The sequence below is a fragment of the Juglans microcarpa x Juglans regia genome, chromosome 2D (assembly GCF_004785595.1).
Source record: "Juglans microcarpa x Juglans regia isolate MS1-56 chromosome 2D, Jm3101_v1.0, whole genome shotgun sequence".
Classification (NCBI taxonomy): domain Eukaryota; kingdom Viridiplantae; phylum Streptophyta; class Magnoliopsida; order Fagales; family Juglandaceae; genus Juglans; species Juglans microcarpa x Juglans regia.
The window spans coordinates 1218134-1233813 of NC_054596.1; the positions used below are offsets into that span (position 1 = coordinate 1218134).

The 15680-nt window shown below is 38.6% G+C and overlaps 1 protein-coding gene across 1 annotated transcript; it reads right to left on the minus strand.

The window, feature by feature from the left end:
- Positions 1-993: 993 nt before the first annotated feature.
- On the minus strand, positions 994-15200 carry LOC121249660 (histidine--tRNA ligase, cytoplasmic). Its single transcript, XM_041148391.1, is given in 8 exon segments — positions 994-1423; positions 1909-2049; positions 5657-5938; positions 6493-6627; positions 7850-8107; positions 8267-8446; positions 13727-13866; positions 13869-15200. Coding segments are annotated over 8 exon segments (2631 nt in total). The 5' UTR covers positions 15064-15200; the 3' UTR covers positions 994-1123.
- Positions 15201-15680: the final 480 nt, after the last annotated feature.

Below are 15680 nucleotides of genomic sequence, written 5' to 3' on the forward strand. Positions count from 1 at the left end.
GTGTATGCATAAGTGTCCCAATTTCTAGTCAGAATTTGGCCCCAATGTCATAAGCATGGTCCGAAGTGTGACACCCAAATTTTTGCAGGACTGTCAAACCAGGCTTCAGAAATTTCAAGAATCAGACTCGGGTGTAAAAAGTAGGAAACTTTCATGTGATCAACTCACAGCATATCATGAATAAAGCACACATAAGCAGGCAAACAATGTAATCTACAACAAACTAAAGCAAAGGCTCGAATACATCAAATCTGAATATCTCGAATACGTCAAACAATGTTATGTATTAGCCCCATCGCAGTTCCAAAACCCATACCTCAAATCTCGAACCCAAATCTGAAATCCCAAAAAATCCACCTCTTGACCCTCTGTTTGGTCCCCCTCATAGCTGTCATTATCGTCCAAGCCTCCTAGCTCAACCCACCTAGCTCAACCCAGATGATGTTCATCAACTCTGACTCCATGTCCAATACAACCTTGTCACCGTCGTTATCTTTTCCTTGTTCTTGTATTAGGTTCTTATATTCGGATCCACCGCCTACATCATGACCCATCCGAGATCTGTTTACCTCGTCAACTACTCATGCTATCGCCCGCCGTTGCATCTTCAGGTCAAGTTTCAACAGTTCATGGAGCACTCCAAACTCACTGGGGATTTCAAAAACTTGGTCGTTGAAGTTCCGGCACAAGATTCTTGAACACTCCGGTCTTGGCAAGGATGAGAATGTGTGAGAAGCACACGATAGAGAAGGAGAGAACCACAAGAGAAGCCTTTTGAAGAGAGGGGTTTCATCTGCTAGGGTCTTTTTGCTGGAGAGAGAGAGAGAGAGAGAGAGCATCTACTTCAACCCGATTTTATCGGAGCTGGTCGGATCAATTTTGTCGGATGGGTCAGGCCCATTGTGTTTTTGCACAGGCCTAGTTGATAGTTTAGATTCATGAGGTCTCTCATCCCAAACAAATAAAATAAAGAGTGTTTCTCTATAAACCATATAACAACAAACATACGCCACTTAATGATTATGGGTAAAGAATAATGTGTACATACCCTCCAAAAAGCATTGTGTTAATACAGAGAACAAAAGTCTGGCTTTGGAATTGTGAGTTGGCCAAATAATATTTTTCATTGGTTCAACCGCCGTTTGAGTTCCTCCACAAGTTTGCTCCGAGGAATTTCTTCTTCTTTAGCAGCCTCAACGTCTTTTAGCTTCACAATCCCTTCATTCAGTTCCCGCTCACCCACAATTACCATATATGGGATCCTCGACTCTCTAGCACGGTCAATGTGCTTCATCACTCTTTTATTGACCAGATATTCTGTTTTCAGTCTGGCATTCCACAGTTCGGTTGCCAGTTCTGCAGCTTGAGTCAGGTCATCCCCAATTATACTCACTAGAACTTCTGTCTTTGTAGCTCGTGTTGTCTGCCAAAACACCCAAACAAGAAGTGGAAGATATAACACATCAGCCTCAACCACAGGTTGCTGGAATGTTTTATTATCTTGCTAAAAATATATAAATAAACAAATAAGAGACTTGCCAAAAGGGCAAACGCAACTTTTGCTAGAATGATTTCCAAAAAAGAGCAATTGCAAGATTCTTCCCACGGCAGGCATAAATTTCATGACGTAATTGTTATTTTTTTTTATGATGTGTAATCATGTATGTTCATTCATGTATATGTCTCTTATTGTGCACCTATCACCCAGAAAACCACATACCTATAACTCATGATATCAACCTCCACCCCTTCTTAGGAAGAAGAAAGTGACAATTTATTTGAAGACCAGTCCAGAAATGTACTCTCTAATGTTTTTGTTTTTACAATACCATATATCTGTAAGTGTGAGAAGTTCAACCAAGTACAGGTTTAGCAATCACATGCACGTATTATGAGTATTATTATCACCTGGTTCTGGTCTTTCTGAAGCTGCTCCATTATAGCAAATACACGTTCAATCCCAAGGCTGACACCAACTGCTGGAACCTGCTTTGTACCAAACATACCTATAAGGTTGTCATAACGTCCACCAGCAGCAATTGAACCAACCTGAGGACATCCGAAAATCAATGACATACCTAGAAATACATACAAGCCAATGCAAGCAGTGAGATGACATTAAGAGTTATAAATTGTAATTTGAGTAACATATATTGGTGGTGTTGGTGCGGGGGGTTACATTCTTCTGTATTTGTACATTTCAATACAAATTTAGCTACACTTTTTAACCCATCATTAAAATTTCAAAGATAGGTCTGGCTCCCATCCCGTGAGCATCTTCTTTATAGTAAGTGTTGTTTGGATTCCCCTAAAGACAGAAGAAAATAAGCATAGGAAAAATGACATTGGAAATCATTCGTGAAAATTTACTTCGTTATAAAGTTGATATATAACCAGTCATCAGGCATTACCAACCTTTCTTTTTTAACAATTGCAAAGTGCATGCCCACGATTGAAAATGAGTTCCGAAAATTGGAACTTTACATCATTTTTCACCACCAAAGCAGTAGCTCATAACTTCAGTTGGCCTCTAGGCCAGAAAATCTCAACCCATCTGCTGTACTGCCTGTAATCTGTTTTTAGGAATGTTACTCTTCATTCTATATTTTGTCATTCTCAGTCACATATGTTGATGCGGCACATGTCAAGTGGTTGTTTCTATCAATCACTTAAAATATGCCACATAGCAAGTATGATTGAGGATGACAATTTTTTTTTTGATAAGTAAGAGTAAATTTATTAATACGAATGAAATAGGCATAGCCTGAACACACACGAAGTATTCAAAAGAACACCTAAATAAATTCTATGATCAAGAGATTAAAGACAAGAAGCCGTGCACATTGTTTCCATTAAGTACAAGGGCTGAAAACCAAAGCATTAAAGTGTGTATAAAAAAATTCTGAAGCCCACTCCCCCAATTGAACAAGATGGAATTTCTTTTCCTCCTCCACTCCCCCCCACACGAAGGTCTGAAATAATTTCTCAATCCTATTCGCCACCCCTATAGGCAAAGGGAACAAAGATAAAAAATAGATGGGAAGATTCACTAAAGTACTCTTTAGTAATGTGAGTCGACCTCCTTTCGATAAATACATTCGTTTCCAACCAGCCAACATTTTTTCTATTTTCTCCACAACCCCATCCCAATTGGCTCTAGCCTTAAAAGTCGCCCCCAACAGAAGGCCTAAATATTTCATAGGCAGCGAGGACACTTTACAATCCAAGAGGCTCGCCAAGCTGTTGATACTGGGCACCACACCCACCGCAACCATCTTGGACTTACTCAAATTCAACTTAAGCCTTGACACGGCTTCAAAACATAATAAGAGTGCTCGCAGAGATTGAATCTGACCATGATCCGCTTCACAAAAAACTAGAGTACATCTGCAAACAAGAGATGTGAAATTATGATAGAGCCACTAATACCATTACCCACCGAAAATCCTGATAGAAAGCCACCTCCAACAGCCGCATTTACCATCCGACCAAGTGCCTCCATAATTATAACAAAGAGAAAAGGAGATAGTGGATCCCCTTGCATCAATCCACGAGAACTGTTAAAAAAACCAGCAAGGGTGCCATTCACTAGCACCGAGAAACAGGCGACTGAAATACAATGTTGAATCCATGAAATCCACCCATCACCAAAGCCACACCTCCTTAGCAAGTACATAAGAAAATCTCAATTCACATGATCATAAGCATTTTCCATATCAAGCTTGCATGGAATACCAAGAACTCCCTCCCACAGCCTATGATCCAAGCACTCATTGGCAATAAGAACCGTGTCTAGGATTTGTCTCCCCCGAACAAATGCATTTTGAGGCTTAGAAATAATTTGTTCCAATACCAGGCTTAGACGGTTAGCAAGAACCTTCGAAATGATCTTGTATACTCCACTCACAAGGCTTATGGGATGGAACTCCTCAACTGTTGTAACCCCATATTTCTTTAGAATAAGAGCAATGAATGTCGCATTGAGGCACTTTTCGAACTTTTTAAAGGAGTGGAACTCCCCAAAAAACCTGCAATACATCACATTTTATAATATCCCAATAGGCTTGAAAGAATCCCATCGAAAAGCTATCCGGACCCGGTGCTTTGTCCTTGGCCATGCTAAGAATGACCTTATAAATCTCATCTTCATCAAAAGGTTTTTCCAGCCAATTCGCACTTTGTGAATCAATAGGCTTAAACAACAGATTATCAAGCTTTCGGCCTCCAATAGGCCGGTTCCGTGAGGAGGTTCTCACAGTAATGCACAATATGGTTTTCTAATTCATAGGGGGAAGTAAGCACTTGAGTACCTGAAAGAAATGTCTCAATGGCATTACTGCACCTATGTGAATTAGTCACTTTATGAAAGAACTTTATACATTTATTGCCTTCTTTCAGCCAAAGGGCTTTGGATTTTTGTCGCCACGAAGTCTCCTCCATCAACAGTAACCTCTCCAAATCTGGCACTACTGAACTCTTCCTTAATGATACCTCTTCCGAGGTGTCTCCCATCAACTCCATCCCCTCTAACACCTGCAGTCCCTCCATAAGAGTAGTCTTTTGGTTGTCAACGTTACCAAAAACTTCAAAGTTTGAGCTTTAAAGCCTTAAAGCTTGCCTGCAAGAATGAAACTAGGAGTGCCTGTAAATTGATAAGAAGCCCACCAATACGCACCTTCTCTACAAAACTATCATTTGCTAACCACATATTTTCAAACTTAAAATACCGGTGTTCCCCATGAATACCCCCACAATCTAACAAGATAGGAAAGTGGTCCGAGCATATACGGGGCAGCCTCTTCTGACACAACCTCGGAAAATGGGCCTCCCACGAAGGAGAGACAAGAAATCTATCCGATCTCGACCAACCTCGACTATTAGACCATGTGAACTCACCACCCACCATGGGGAGATCCATGAGATCAAGATAAAAAATGAATTCCGAGAACTCCTCCATGGCTAGAGAGATTCGATAATTCCCCGATCGCTTGCTAGAAAAGCGAGTGATGTCCCCACCCATACACCATGGCACCCCCCTAACCAATATAAACCTGCCAATTCCTCCCAAAGCCTTCTCCTATCTCTATCCATGTTAGGCTCATAAATGCCTACAAAAGCCCAAGCCCACTCCCACCCATCTACCACATTTTTAAAATGGCTAGCGACCGAGAAAGTACTAACACACTTCTCTTCTGCCTCCACCACTTTAGGATAATGAAGAGTACTACTTAATTAACTAACCTTTCATTCACTGGATCAAAACACTCTTTCATATGCATAACACCATAGCCATTTTCAGCTTGATCAATTTTGAGACTTATCAGACCTAAGAGAGCATTTTGCACTACAAATTAAGGACAATAAATCTCGAAAAACCTACTACAGCACAAAGACCTTTAAATACAACAACTATAAATGGGCATACAAGATCATTGTCATTTTAACTCTGTTGTTCAAGTTCCTAAAATGCAAAATAATTGAGAAAAGATATGCTAGAGGAATACCATTAACCTATTACTTTTTTTCTGAAAAATGAATGCAGATTACCTATTGCACAATGTTTGAACATATAAATGAAACATAACACACCAATTATACATTCCCATAGAAAGCAAAATGAAGGCAATTAATAATCATGTTTTTTCCTACAACTTACCTGTGTACCCCCTTTAAAAACAGCCTCAAATATAACTCCAGTGTAATAATCAAGACCTCTGGCAAGACTCAAGTCAAAAACGACTTTGTCAAGACATTTCGATCTTTCAAGAGCTTTGAATAAAATATCCAGTTCATTCAGTGCATCAACTGATCCATTGTGTCCTAAGAACTTGCTTCCCTCCAGCTTAAGTTTAGATAATAATCTCAAAGGGGATCCCCTTTCCTTCACAAAAGTGCCAATTGCATCAGCTGTCTCAACAGTTAAACCCTTTTCCTCCACCTAACAATAATTAACAAGAAATACATATGAATAAAACAAAAATACTTCATGCAAAGATACATATAATAATAGATATTAAATCAACATATTATAAAAAGAGTTATTCTATTCTCAAGCCGGTGTGTAGAGCACACTATCCATTTTACTTAAATAGTAAAATTTGATTTGTAAGATTCAAAAAAATTATCTTCCAAATCAAATTATGTCATGTAAACATTTTGGATGGTATGATCTACATACTAGCTTATAAATAAAATTTTTCTCATAAAAAATATACTAACAGAACTATCCTCATAGAAGTAAAAATGGAAAATAACTGGATCCATTATTATTGCTCTTGATAAATATATTCAAAACAGTTAAGAAAAGAGAACATAGTATAATCATTATCAAACAAAATGAAATCACTATATAAAAAAATCCTTATCGAATAAAATCAATATTTATTGATAGGTCATTAGTACATCGTGGTCTCTACTCCTCCCTATAAGCAGCAGCAGGGCATAGTCACATATATACAGACGACAACACCATATGCATGCAAGTGCTCTTACCATCTCTTTCTTTATCTGCTCGAAAGATTGCTTATCTAACTTGTCAACACTAGAACATATGGTTCTGAATTTTTCTGGCGGTACTCCGCATATTTCCAACATTCCATCGAGTAACTTTCGGTGATTCAATTTTATCTGTAGAAGAATACAAAAGAAATCAATTATTAAAAAAGTGTTCAGGAAAGCACTTTAGGTAAGATTTTAAACCCAGATATGCAAGGAAACATATCGAATAACATATTTGATGAGGTGAAGGTTCCAAGATAAGGTCTGGGTCCAAATTGCTTTATATCAAGATTGCAAGTATGAAAAGACTAAGGTCTGGTTTGTTTTCACAACTCATCTCATCTAATCATTACAAATTTTCCAAATTCTCATACAAAATAAAATAAATAATTCAAAATTTTCAAATTCCAAGACAAAAATAATATTAAAAAAATATATTCTAACAATATTTTATACAACTTTCATCTTAACTCATCTCATCTCATCTACGAAAACAAATGAGACCTAAGGCCTTCCCAAACATCACTCGAGCACAAACAATTTTCAATTTCAAATCTTCAACTTTTTCATCTAATTATATCTAATCATTACAACTTTTCTAAACTTCCAAACAAAATACAAAAAACAATTCAACTTTTTCAAATTTCAAAATAAAAATAATATTTTAACAATATTTTAACTTTATAATATTTTTATTCAATTTTTTCTCTCTAATTTCCCAAAATCCAATAAAATATTTTAATTCAAACTATTTCACTACTATTCATAGATTTCTCATCTCATTCCTCAAACGAGGCCTAACTCAACACCATGCTGTATCACACAGTAGTAAAGGAATCTATGAATACAGGAAGCATCTTGGTTTCAATTTCTATTCATTGAAAACAAAGGAAATTCTAACTTCCAAAAGACTAAAATATCAAAACTACTTCTAGTTACAACTCATAACTTTAAAGTTATTCTTTGATGCTTTAATACTTTAGATTTATTCATGTTTAAAATTCCACTGTACAACTAAATGTTAGATGTATCATATATATGCCCTACCACAAGCCAGTATCAATGTAAAAGAGAAAATAAAGTATAATATGTGACCCGTAATTAAATTCCATGTATTACATTTTTTTTATAAGTAATAACAAATTTTAATAAAATATTGTTGAAAAGCACAAAAGGTGCAACCCTAGTGCCCAGAATATATATAAGTGAGAACCTATCTACGAAGAGAAAAAGATACAAAAAAATCATGAAAGTTAAGCCCATTAAAGTCTATAGAAATTGTTGAAAGGAAGACGAGCGTGTTAAAAATGAAATTCTGTACTAACATGTATAGGAGGAAAATTGAGGTTACCTCATAGTCTCCAATGTTAAGTTCATCGAGAAGTTCAGTCAAAATTTTAACGACCTCAAAATCTGGCCCCATCTTTTCATATTGGCCAGCAATGTCAAAATCACACTGATAAAATTCACGATATCTTCCCTTAGATGGGTTGTCCCTCCTGTAAACCTTAGCTATCTGGTACCTTTTAAATGATGTTAGACCATTCATAGCCACATATCTAGCAAACGGTACAGTCAAGTCATATCGCAAAGAACAAAGCTCTCCACCCTGCCAAAAAGCTTAACATAAAATTACATTTATGTGCCAAAAGATGAAATGGAGTGACTTAATTCACCTTTTATCATCATAGGAAACTAAACCAACTCATAGATAGAATGAAAAAAGAAATGTGATTTTAGTTGAACCAACTGAATATAAAATATATACCTGGTCAGCAAGATCATAAATCAACTTTGAATCTTCCCCATATTTTCCCATGAGAGTTTCTCTCAACTCAAAAGCTGGAGTATCCAAGGCCGTAGCACCGTGCCTCTCGAAGACCTCCTCGATAATTGAAAAAGCTTTCTTTCTTATTGTCATCTGTTCTTTCGCAAAATCACGAGTACCCTAATTTGTAAAATAATATGCTCACAAGTCAGCATGCTAGTTAGTGATGCATTGCAAGAGAAAAAACTAATACAGTTATAAATTCTTTTTAAAAAAATCTCAAGTAAAAAAAATATCAACACAACAGAATCTTTGTAAAAACTTTTTTTTCATAAGTAAAACAAAAGGCACTTCAAAAGTTAAAATGAATTGAGAGTGAGCATTGAAATTTTGATTGATTAATAGAGTACAGATTGTTTTTAATTTATTGGATATTTTATTTAAAAATACAACTAGCTTAAACCCAAGTACACGGGAGGTATACAAGAAGAATGTCTGACTATAAATAATAATAAAAGAAGAGACAAGAAAGTCACGGAAACTCCGCCCAATAAAATCTGTAAAAACTGCCCAGAAATATAGAGTATTTTAAGCACCTCCATCCTTGCAATTTTCAAAACTTCTCAATAGAGTTGAGAATTAATAACAGCTCTTTGCCATAGTTTCAATTAATTCGAAGTTTATTAACCAAAATCAGGCATAATACCAACAGCTCCAAAGAGAACCTATATCAGCAATAAACGCCGAAGGGTCACACAACATAATTACAGAAAAAAAGACGCCAAGCTTTCAATATGCCCAAACAAATCCCCACTTTTAGCTTAAACTCAAGACTGTTTCTAAGCGACATTCTCAATTATTTGAAGAAACATAAATGCTGTAGTTGTTTCCAATAAAAAAGGAAAAAAAAAGTAAAACCCCACTGTTCTGATTTGATAAGAGTAATGTTTTCTGTATTCTATTTCTCCCATTAGCTACAAAGCATGTACAATATAAACCATGCACACCAATTCCAAAGAAGTGAGATAGTAGGCCAAGATGCCGTGCCGGTGCAGCCTGTTTTGCCGAATCATGGGTTACCAACACTGGAAATGGATGTTTGTCATGGGCATAATTCTGGGGAAGATATTTTCATTGAAAACTTGGTTTCAAGTGATGAACCAATTTCTGTGGGGGAATCGGAACTGTCTTTGCTTCCCAAGGACAGTGTAGGCGAGGAGGGGCAGCTACTCCTCTTTGTACACTTCCTCCCAGTTCTAACTATGGGAGTTGCTCGTCTAATTGGATTTTTAAGAAGGTAGAGGAGCTTCGAGATATTTTTGGGGTTTCTTTTGGAGGTTATGGCCTCGTTTGGATTTGAAGATGAGTTGAGATGAGTTGAGATGAGTTGTGAATAATAGTGAGATAGGTTGTGAATAATAGTGAGATTTGTGAGTTAAAGTTGATGAATAGTATTGAATAGTAATGAGATTAGTTGAGATGGGTTGTGAATCCAAACCGGGCCTATGAAGAGCAATTTATGGCTCTTGTTGTGGCTATTGAAGCTAGCCGTTCGAAATCAACAACAAAACAGAATAGGGAACTTAAACGTTTAACGTGTTCCATCAATTATGATGTCAAGGAAGGGAGTAACAGAAGTGATAGACCGAAAGGGAGGGGCAAGTTAAGCTTTTTATGAAGCCTAAGATTATATCTTGGAACATACGGGGACTCAATGATAGTAATAAACGTCTTCGTATCAAATCCTTATTGAGGATGTGGAAGGGTGATGTGGTATGTTTACAAGAAACAAAGTTGAGTCTCATAGATAGAAACATTGTGCGTAGTTTATGGGGATGCTCACATGTGGGTTGGTCGTATTTGGCCTCACTGGGAGCATCAGGTGGAGTGTTATTAATGTGGGACAAAAGAGTGGTTGAGGCGATCGAGGAGTGTGTTGGTGAGTTCTCAGTTTCAATTTTATTCAAAGATGTGAGTGATAGATGGGAATGGGCTTTTGCAGGGTGTTATGGTCCAAATATGGACAGTGATAGGCGAAGGTTGTGGGAGGAATTGGCAGGTATATACTCTTTATGAGATGTGCCGTGGTGTATGGGATGTGATTTCAACAGTACTCGCTTTCCTAGTGAACGTTCAAGGCATCATCGGCATTCTAGGGCCATGGAAGAATTCTCTGAGTTCATTTTTGATCTGGACCTTATGGACCTTCCCTTGGTGGGAGGTGAGTACACATGGTCTAACGGTCGGGCTTGGTCGAAGCTGAATAGATTCCTTGTCTCTCTGTCATGGGAAGCCCACTATCCAGAAGTAAGTCAAAAAAGGTTAGCTCGAGTCAATTCATATCATTTTCCCATTCTTTTAGATTGTGGGGGCATTCATAGGGGCCGCCAGTACTTCAAGTTTGAGAACATGTGGCTGACAGCGAATGGGTTTGCAGAGACGGTGCGTGCTTGGTGGGCATCGTATTAGTTTAGTGGCACTCCAATTTTCATTTTAGCAGGTAAGCTTAAGGCTCTAAAATTAGATCTGAAAAAAATGGAATTTGGAAGTTTTTGGTCACACAGACAATCAGAAGTCATCTTTGTTGGAGGAATTGCAGGAGAGATAGAGGGTAGGGAATTATTGGGAGATGTCTTGGATGAGGTATTATTGAGGAAGGGCACGGTTGTGGCAGAGTTGGAGAGGGCTTTGTTGTCAGAGGAGATATCATGGCGTCAAAAATCCAGGGCTTTTTGGTTGAAAGAGGGTGATAGGTGTACAAAGTTCTTTCATAAAGTGGCTAATTCACGTTGCCCGTAACAATGCTATTGAGTCGCTTCATTCTGGTACTCAGGTGTTATCCTCTCCTCCAGAAATAGAAAATCATGTTGTACATTATTATGAGACTCTTCTCACCGAATCAACAAATTGGAGGCCGAAGCTTGATGCTTTGTCTTTTGAGGCAATTGATCCGCTATATGTGAGTGTTTTGGAGAGACCGTTCGAAGAAGAAGAGATTTTCAAGGTCATCTCTGGTATGGCTAAGGATAAAGCGCCAGGCCCGGATGGTTTCTCAATGGGTTTCTTCCAAACTTGTTGGGATGTTGTGAAAGGTGATGTCTTGCAGGTGTTCAGTGAATTTCACGCTTTTCAGAAGTTTGAAAAATCTCTTAATGCGACATTTATTGCTCTCATCCCCAAGAAACACGGGGCCTCAATTATTGAGGATTTTCGTCCTATAAGTTTGGTTAGTAGTGTTTATAAGATTATCTCGAAGGTTCTTGCTAACCAGCTTAGTCCTGGGTTGGAAAATATTATATCTAAGCCTCAAAATGCTTTTATTCGTGGGAGACATATTCTTGATTCAGTGCTCATCGCAAATGAGAGCCTTGATGCTAGATTGCGGGAGGGAAGCCCATGTATTCTCTGCAAGCTGGACATGGAAAAGGCTTATGATCATGTGAATTGGAAATTCCTCTTGTACCTGCTTCAGAGGTGTGATTTTGGAAATAGGTGGATTTCTTGGATGAGTCATTGTATTTCAACTGCCTGATTTTCAGTTCTATTTAATGGCACACCTGCTGGTTTTTTTGATAGTTCGAGGGGTTTGCGACAAGGAGATCCGTTATCTCCTCTTCTATTTGTTATCGTTATGGAGGCATTGAATAGGATGGTGCACGCTACTGTTGATGGGGTTTTTTATCGGGTTTTAAAGTGGGAAATGGCTCTGGTGGCCCATTTTTCATCTCCCATCTTCTGTTTACAGATGACACTCTGGTATTCTGTGATGCAGATAGCAGTCAGGTCCAAACTCTACAAGCATTGTTACTTTGTTTAGAGGCAGTGTTAGGGCTTAAGGTGAACCTTAGCAAATCTGAGATGGTACTGATGGGTGTGGTTTCTAATATCCGCAGTCTAGCAAGTCTTTTGGATTGCAAGGTGTCCTCTTTACCAATGAAATATCTGGGTCTTCCGCTAGGAGCAGCTTTCAAGTGTAGAGCTATATGGAATGGGGTGGTGGAGAAGATAGAAAAAAGGCTGGCGAGATGGAAAATGGTGTATTTATCAAAAGGGGAGCGGCTTACTCTTATCAAGAGTACACTCACTAACCTCCCTACGTATTTCTTATCGTTTTTTTCCTATGCCTGCAGGGATGGTGAATAAGATTGAGAAACTTTTTAGAGCATTCTTATGGGGAGGCTTAGGGAAGGAAAAGAAATTCCACCTGGTTAGTTGGAAGACGGTATGTGCCCCAATTGTGAATGGTGGGTTGGGTGTTTGTAACTTGAGAGTCTTTAATAAAGCACTATTGGGGAAATGTCTTTGGAGATATCATCGGGAGGGGGGGCATTGTGGAAGCAAATTATAGACGCGAGATATGGTGTTACTTGGGGCGGATGGTATTCCAAAGAAGTGAGAGGGGGGTATGGAGTGGGGTTATGGAAGTACATAAGAAAGGGGTGGATATGTTTTGAAAATCATATTCGCTTTGTAGCCGGTAAGGGCAACCGAATCAGTTTTTGGCGGGATGTGTGGTGTGGAGATCATGCATTAGAAAGGGGTTTTCCGGCTTTATATCGTCTTGCAGCTAATAGGGAGGTTTTAGTGGCTGATGTGCAGATATTTTCTCATGGTTCGCATCAGTGGAATATTCTGTTTTATAGAGATTTTCATGATTGGGAACTAGATATGGTTACTGACTTTTTCAGCCTATTACATTCCTCGGGGACTACTAGGGCACAACATGATAGCTTGAAGTGGAGGTCTAAGGAGCATAAGTTATGTACTGTTCCGGTGTATTATAACCTTTTGATAACATAGGACCATATTCCATTCCCTTGAAAGAACATTTGGAGGTCTCGTGTGCCTTCCAAAGTTGCATTCTTTGTTTGGAATACCGCTCTTGGGAAGATCTTGATCACGGACAATTTGAGGAAGAGAGGATGTGTAGTGATGGATCGGTGCTACATGTGCAAAAAAAATGGAGAATCGGTGGATCACCTATTACTATATTGTGACGTATCAAGAGTGTTGTGGGATGAGATCTTTCGGAGGGTTAGTGTCACTTGGGTAATGTCTTTGAGGGTGGTGGATTTGATGGCTGTTGGAGAAAATTGCAGGGCTGTCATCAAGTAGCAGCAGTTTGGACAATGATTACGTTGTGTATCATGTGGTGCATTTGGATGGAAATGAATGCACGTTGTTTTGAAGACAAGGAACGCACAGTGGTGGAGTTGAAGAATTTCTTTCTAAATACCTTATTGCTTTGGTTTTTTGCTATTGTTTTAATTGGAGATAATATTCATGACTTCTTATCTTTAGTTCATCGTTCTTAGAATGTATTTAGGTGTTCTGTGATATACTTCTTGTGTACATGGTTTAGGCCTATTTCATTCATATTAATAAAATTTATCTCTTACCTATAAAAAAAAAAAAAAAATTCCAAAGAAGTTAATGACAAAATTTCAGCAACATTGTCACCTTTGGAAGCTTGGGCAGTCTTCTACTTTCATTGCTTTCCACAATCTCCTTCACTCTCAGCAACAAACTACCAAAATCCTGGTCCTTGGGATCCAAAAACAACAAAAGATCCTCTACCCATTTCTCCAACAACTCCAAACCCCCAATCCCACCCCTCCCTTACTTTGCAACCTATCCTTAATCATTTGCACAATCACACTAGTCCCTTTCCCCAAAACCACCTTCTTCTTCTTCTTCTTCTCGCTCTTCTTCTCCACCTTGACATTCCCTACTCCATTCGCGTCAACGCCCTTTTCACTCTTTCCAAACCATTCCACACCCTCAAGAGCAAAGAAACCCGTTATCGACTCCCACGCAACAATCTTCCACACCATTCCCAACAACACGTTCACCTCGTGCACAAATTTTTCATGATCCTCTTCTAATCCCAATTCCGAGACCAACTTAAAACCATCTGTAAAACTGTCGCTAGTCGGGCATTTTCCGCCAAACAAGTCCCCCAGAGTCGTCTGCAAATCACCATCATCTATCGACTCCAAATTCGATTTAGCGCGGCTCAAGCTACACTTCCCTAAGTCATATAGCGGCAATAACACTGACCGCACTGCCGAACATTCCGCATTCGCCAACTTCATGCCCGAATTCAACTCGATTCGCACCTTGGAGTGCACCAACTTCACTATCTCCCTCCAACTCCCGTGAACTTTGGGGATTTTTGAGAACCACACTCTCTCAACCTTACCAACCAACTTAGACCCATTGAGTAAAACCTTCATATCACTGGCAACCCCAACTTCCTCCTTCGACGAAAACCCGTCCCCCGAGTCCATCGAATTGAATGCTGCCACGTCGGCTCTGGCTGCCTCGCACGAAATCGCGGCAACGGCATCGACAATGGACGATAACGCCGTGAACTCATGGTCCAAAATGGCAGAAATGCCGTGCAAAGCTGCGTATGATCTCTCCAGCACAAAGATCTCGTCCTCGGTACAATAGAGGGGTTCGAATTCGAGGGTTTTAGAGTTGTAATTCAGGACTTCGGAGATCCTAACTGGAAGGACCGTACGAACGTTTGAGGAACCGTAAAGGAGGAGCTTGCTAATAGCGACGGTGAGGAAAGCACGGGATTCAGGTAGGGTCAGGTTTTCGGAGAGTTTGATTCGGTAATTGATAGATGGCGGGCAGCATTTAGAGGAGGCGGCGACAAGCCTATCGAGCGCAGACGAGTCTATGCTCACACGAGCGAGGCCGGCGGCGATGGCGTATAGTGAGGATGATGATAGATATGAGCCCTTGCCTCCTAAGGTTATCACAGGGGCTTCGGCTCTTTCCGCCATTGCTTTTCGAATCTCAAATACAAATGGGAGTGTTTCGGCTGCAACGACTGGTGCAGGCGTTAGGGTTTATTGTTTGTCGCTTGACTTGGGCTTCACGCTGTCTTTAGTCGACCCCTCTGTCATTGGAAGCTGTGGTGATGTAAGATATTTTGATTTATTAATAGGTGTAATTATTTACATCAGCGGCAGCCCACATGTGCGTGCTGAGTTAAAAAAATAAAAAAAATCATGTGAGGTATGAGGACAGCCGCACTCTTATTAATAGTAATATTTAAGAAATTGTATTAAAATTTTTAATGTATAATTTTATATGAAATTTTAGTAAATAATTGTGTCTTATTAATAAATAATAATTTTATTTATATATTTTGTTTTAAATAGAATTTTTTTTTATAAAAATTTATACAAGATTTATCTATTTAAAATTTATATAAATAATTTCTTTAAATATAAATAGATTAAAATATTCATTTGAATGTATTAAATAAATTGAAATGAATTTAATTTTTTTATTAAAAATTAAAAAATTAATAAATTTCATCAATAATTAATTTGAAATGATATTGACATCCAAATATAACCGGAATGTCTTTTGATTCAAGTGGGAACCAAACATT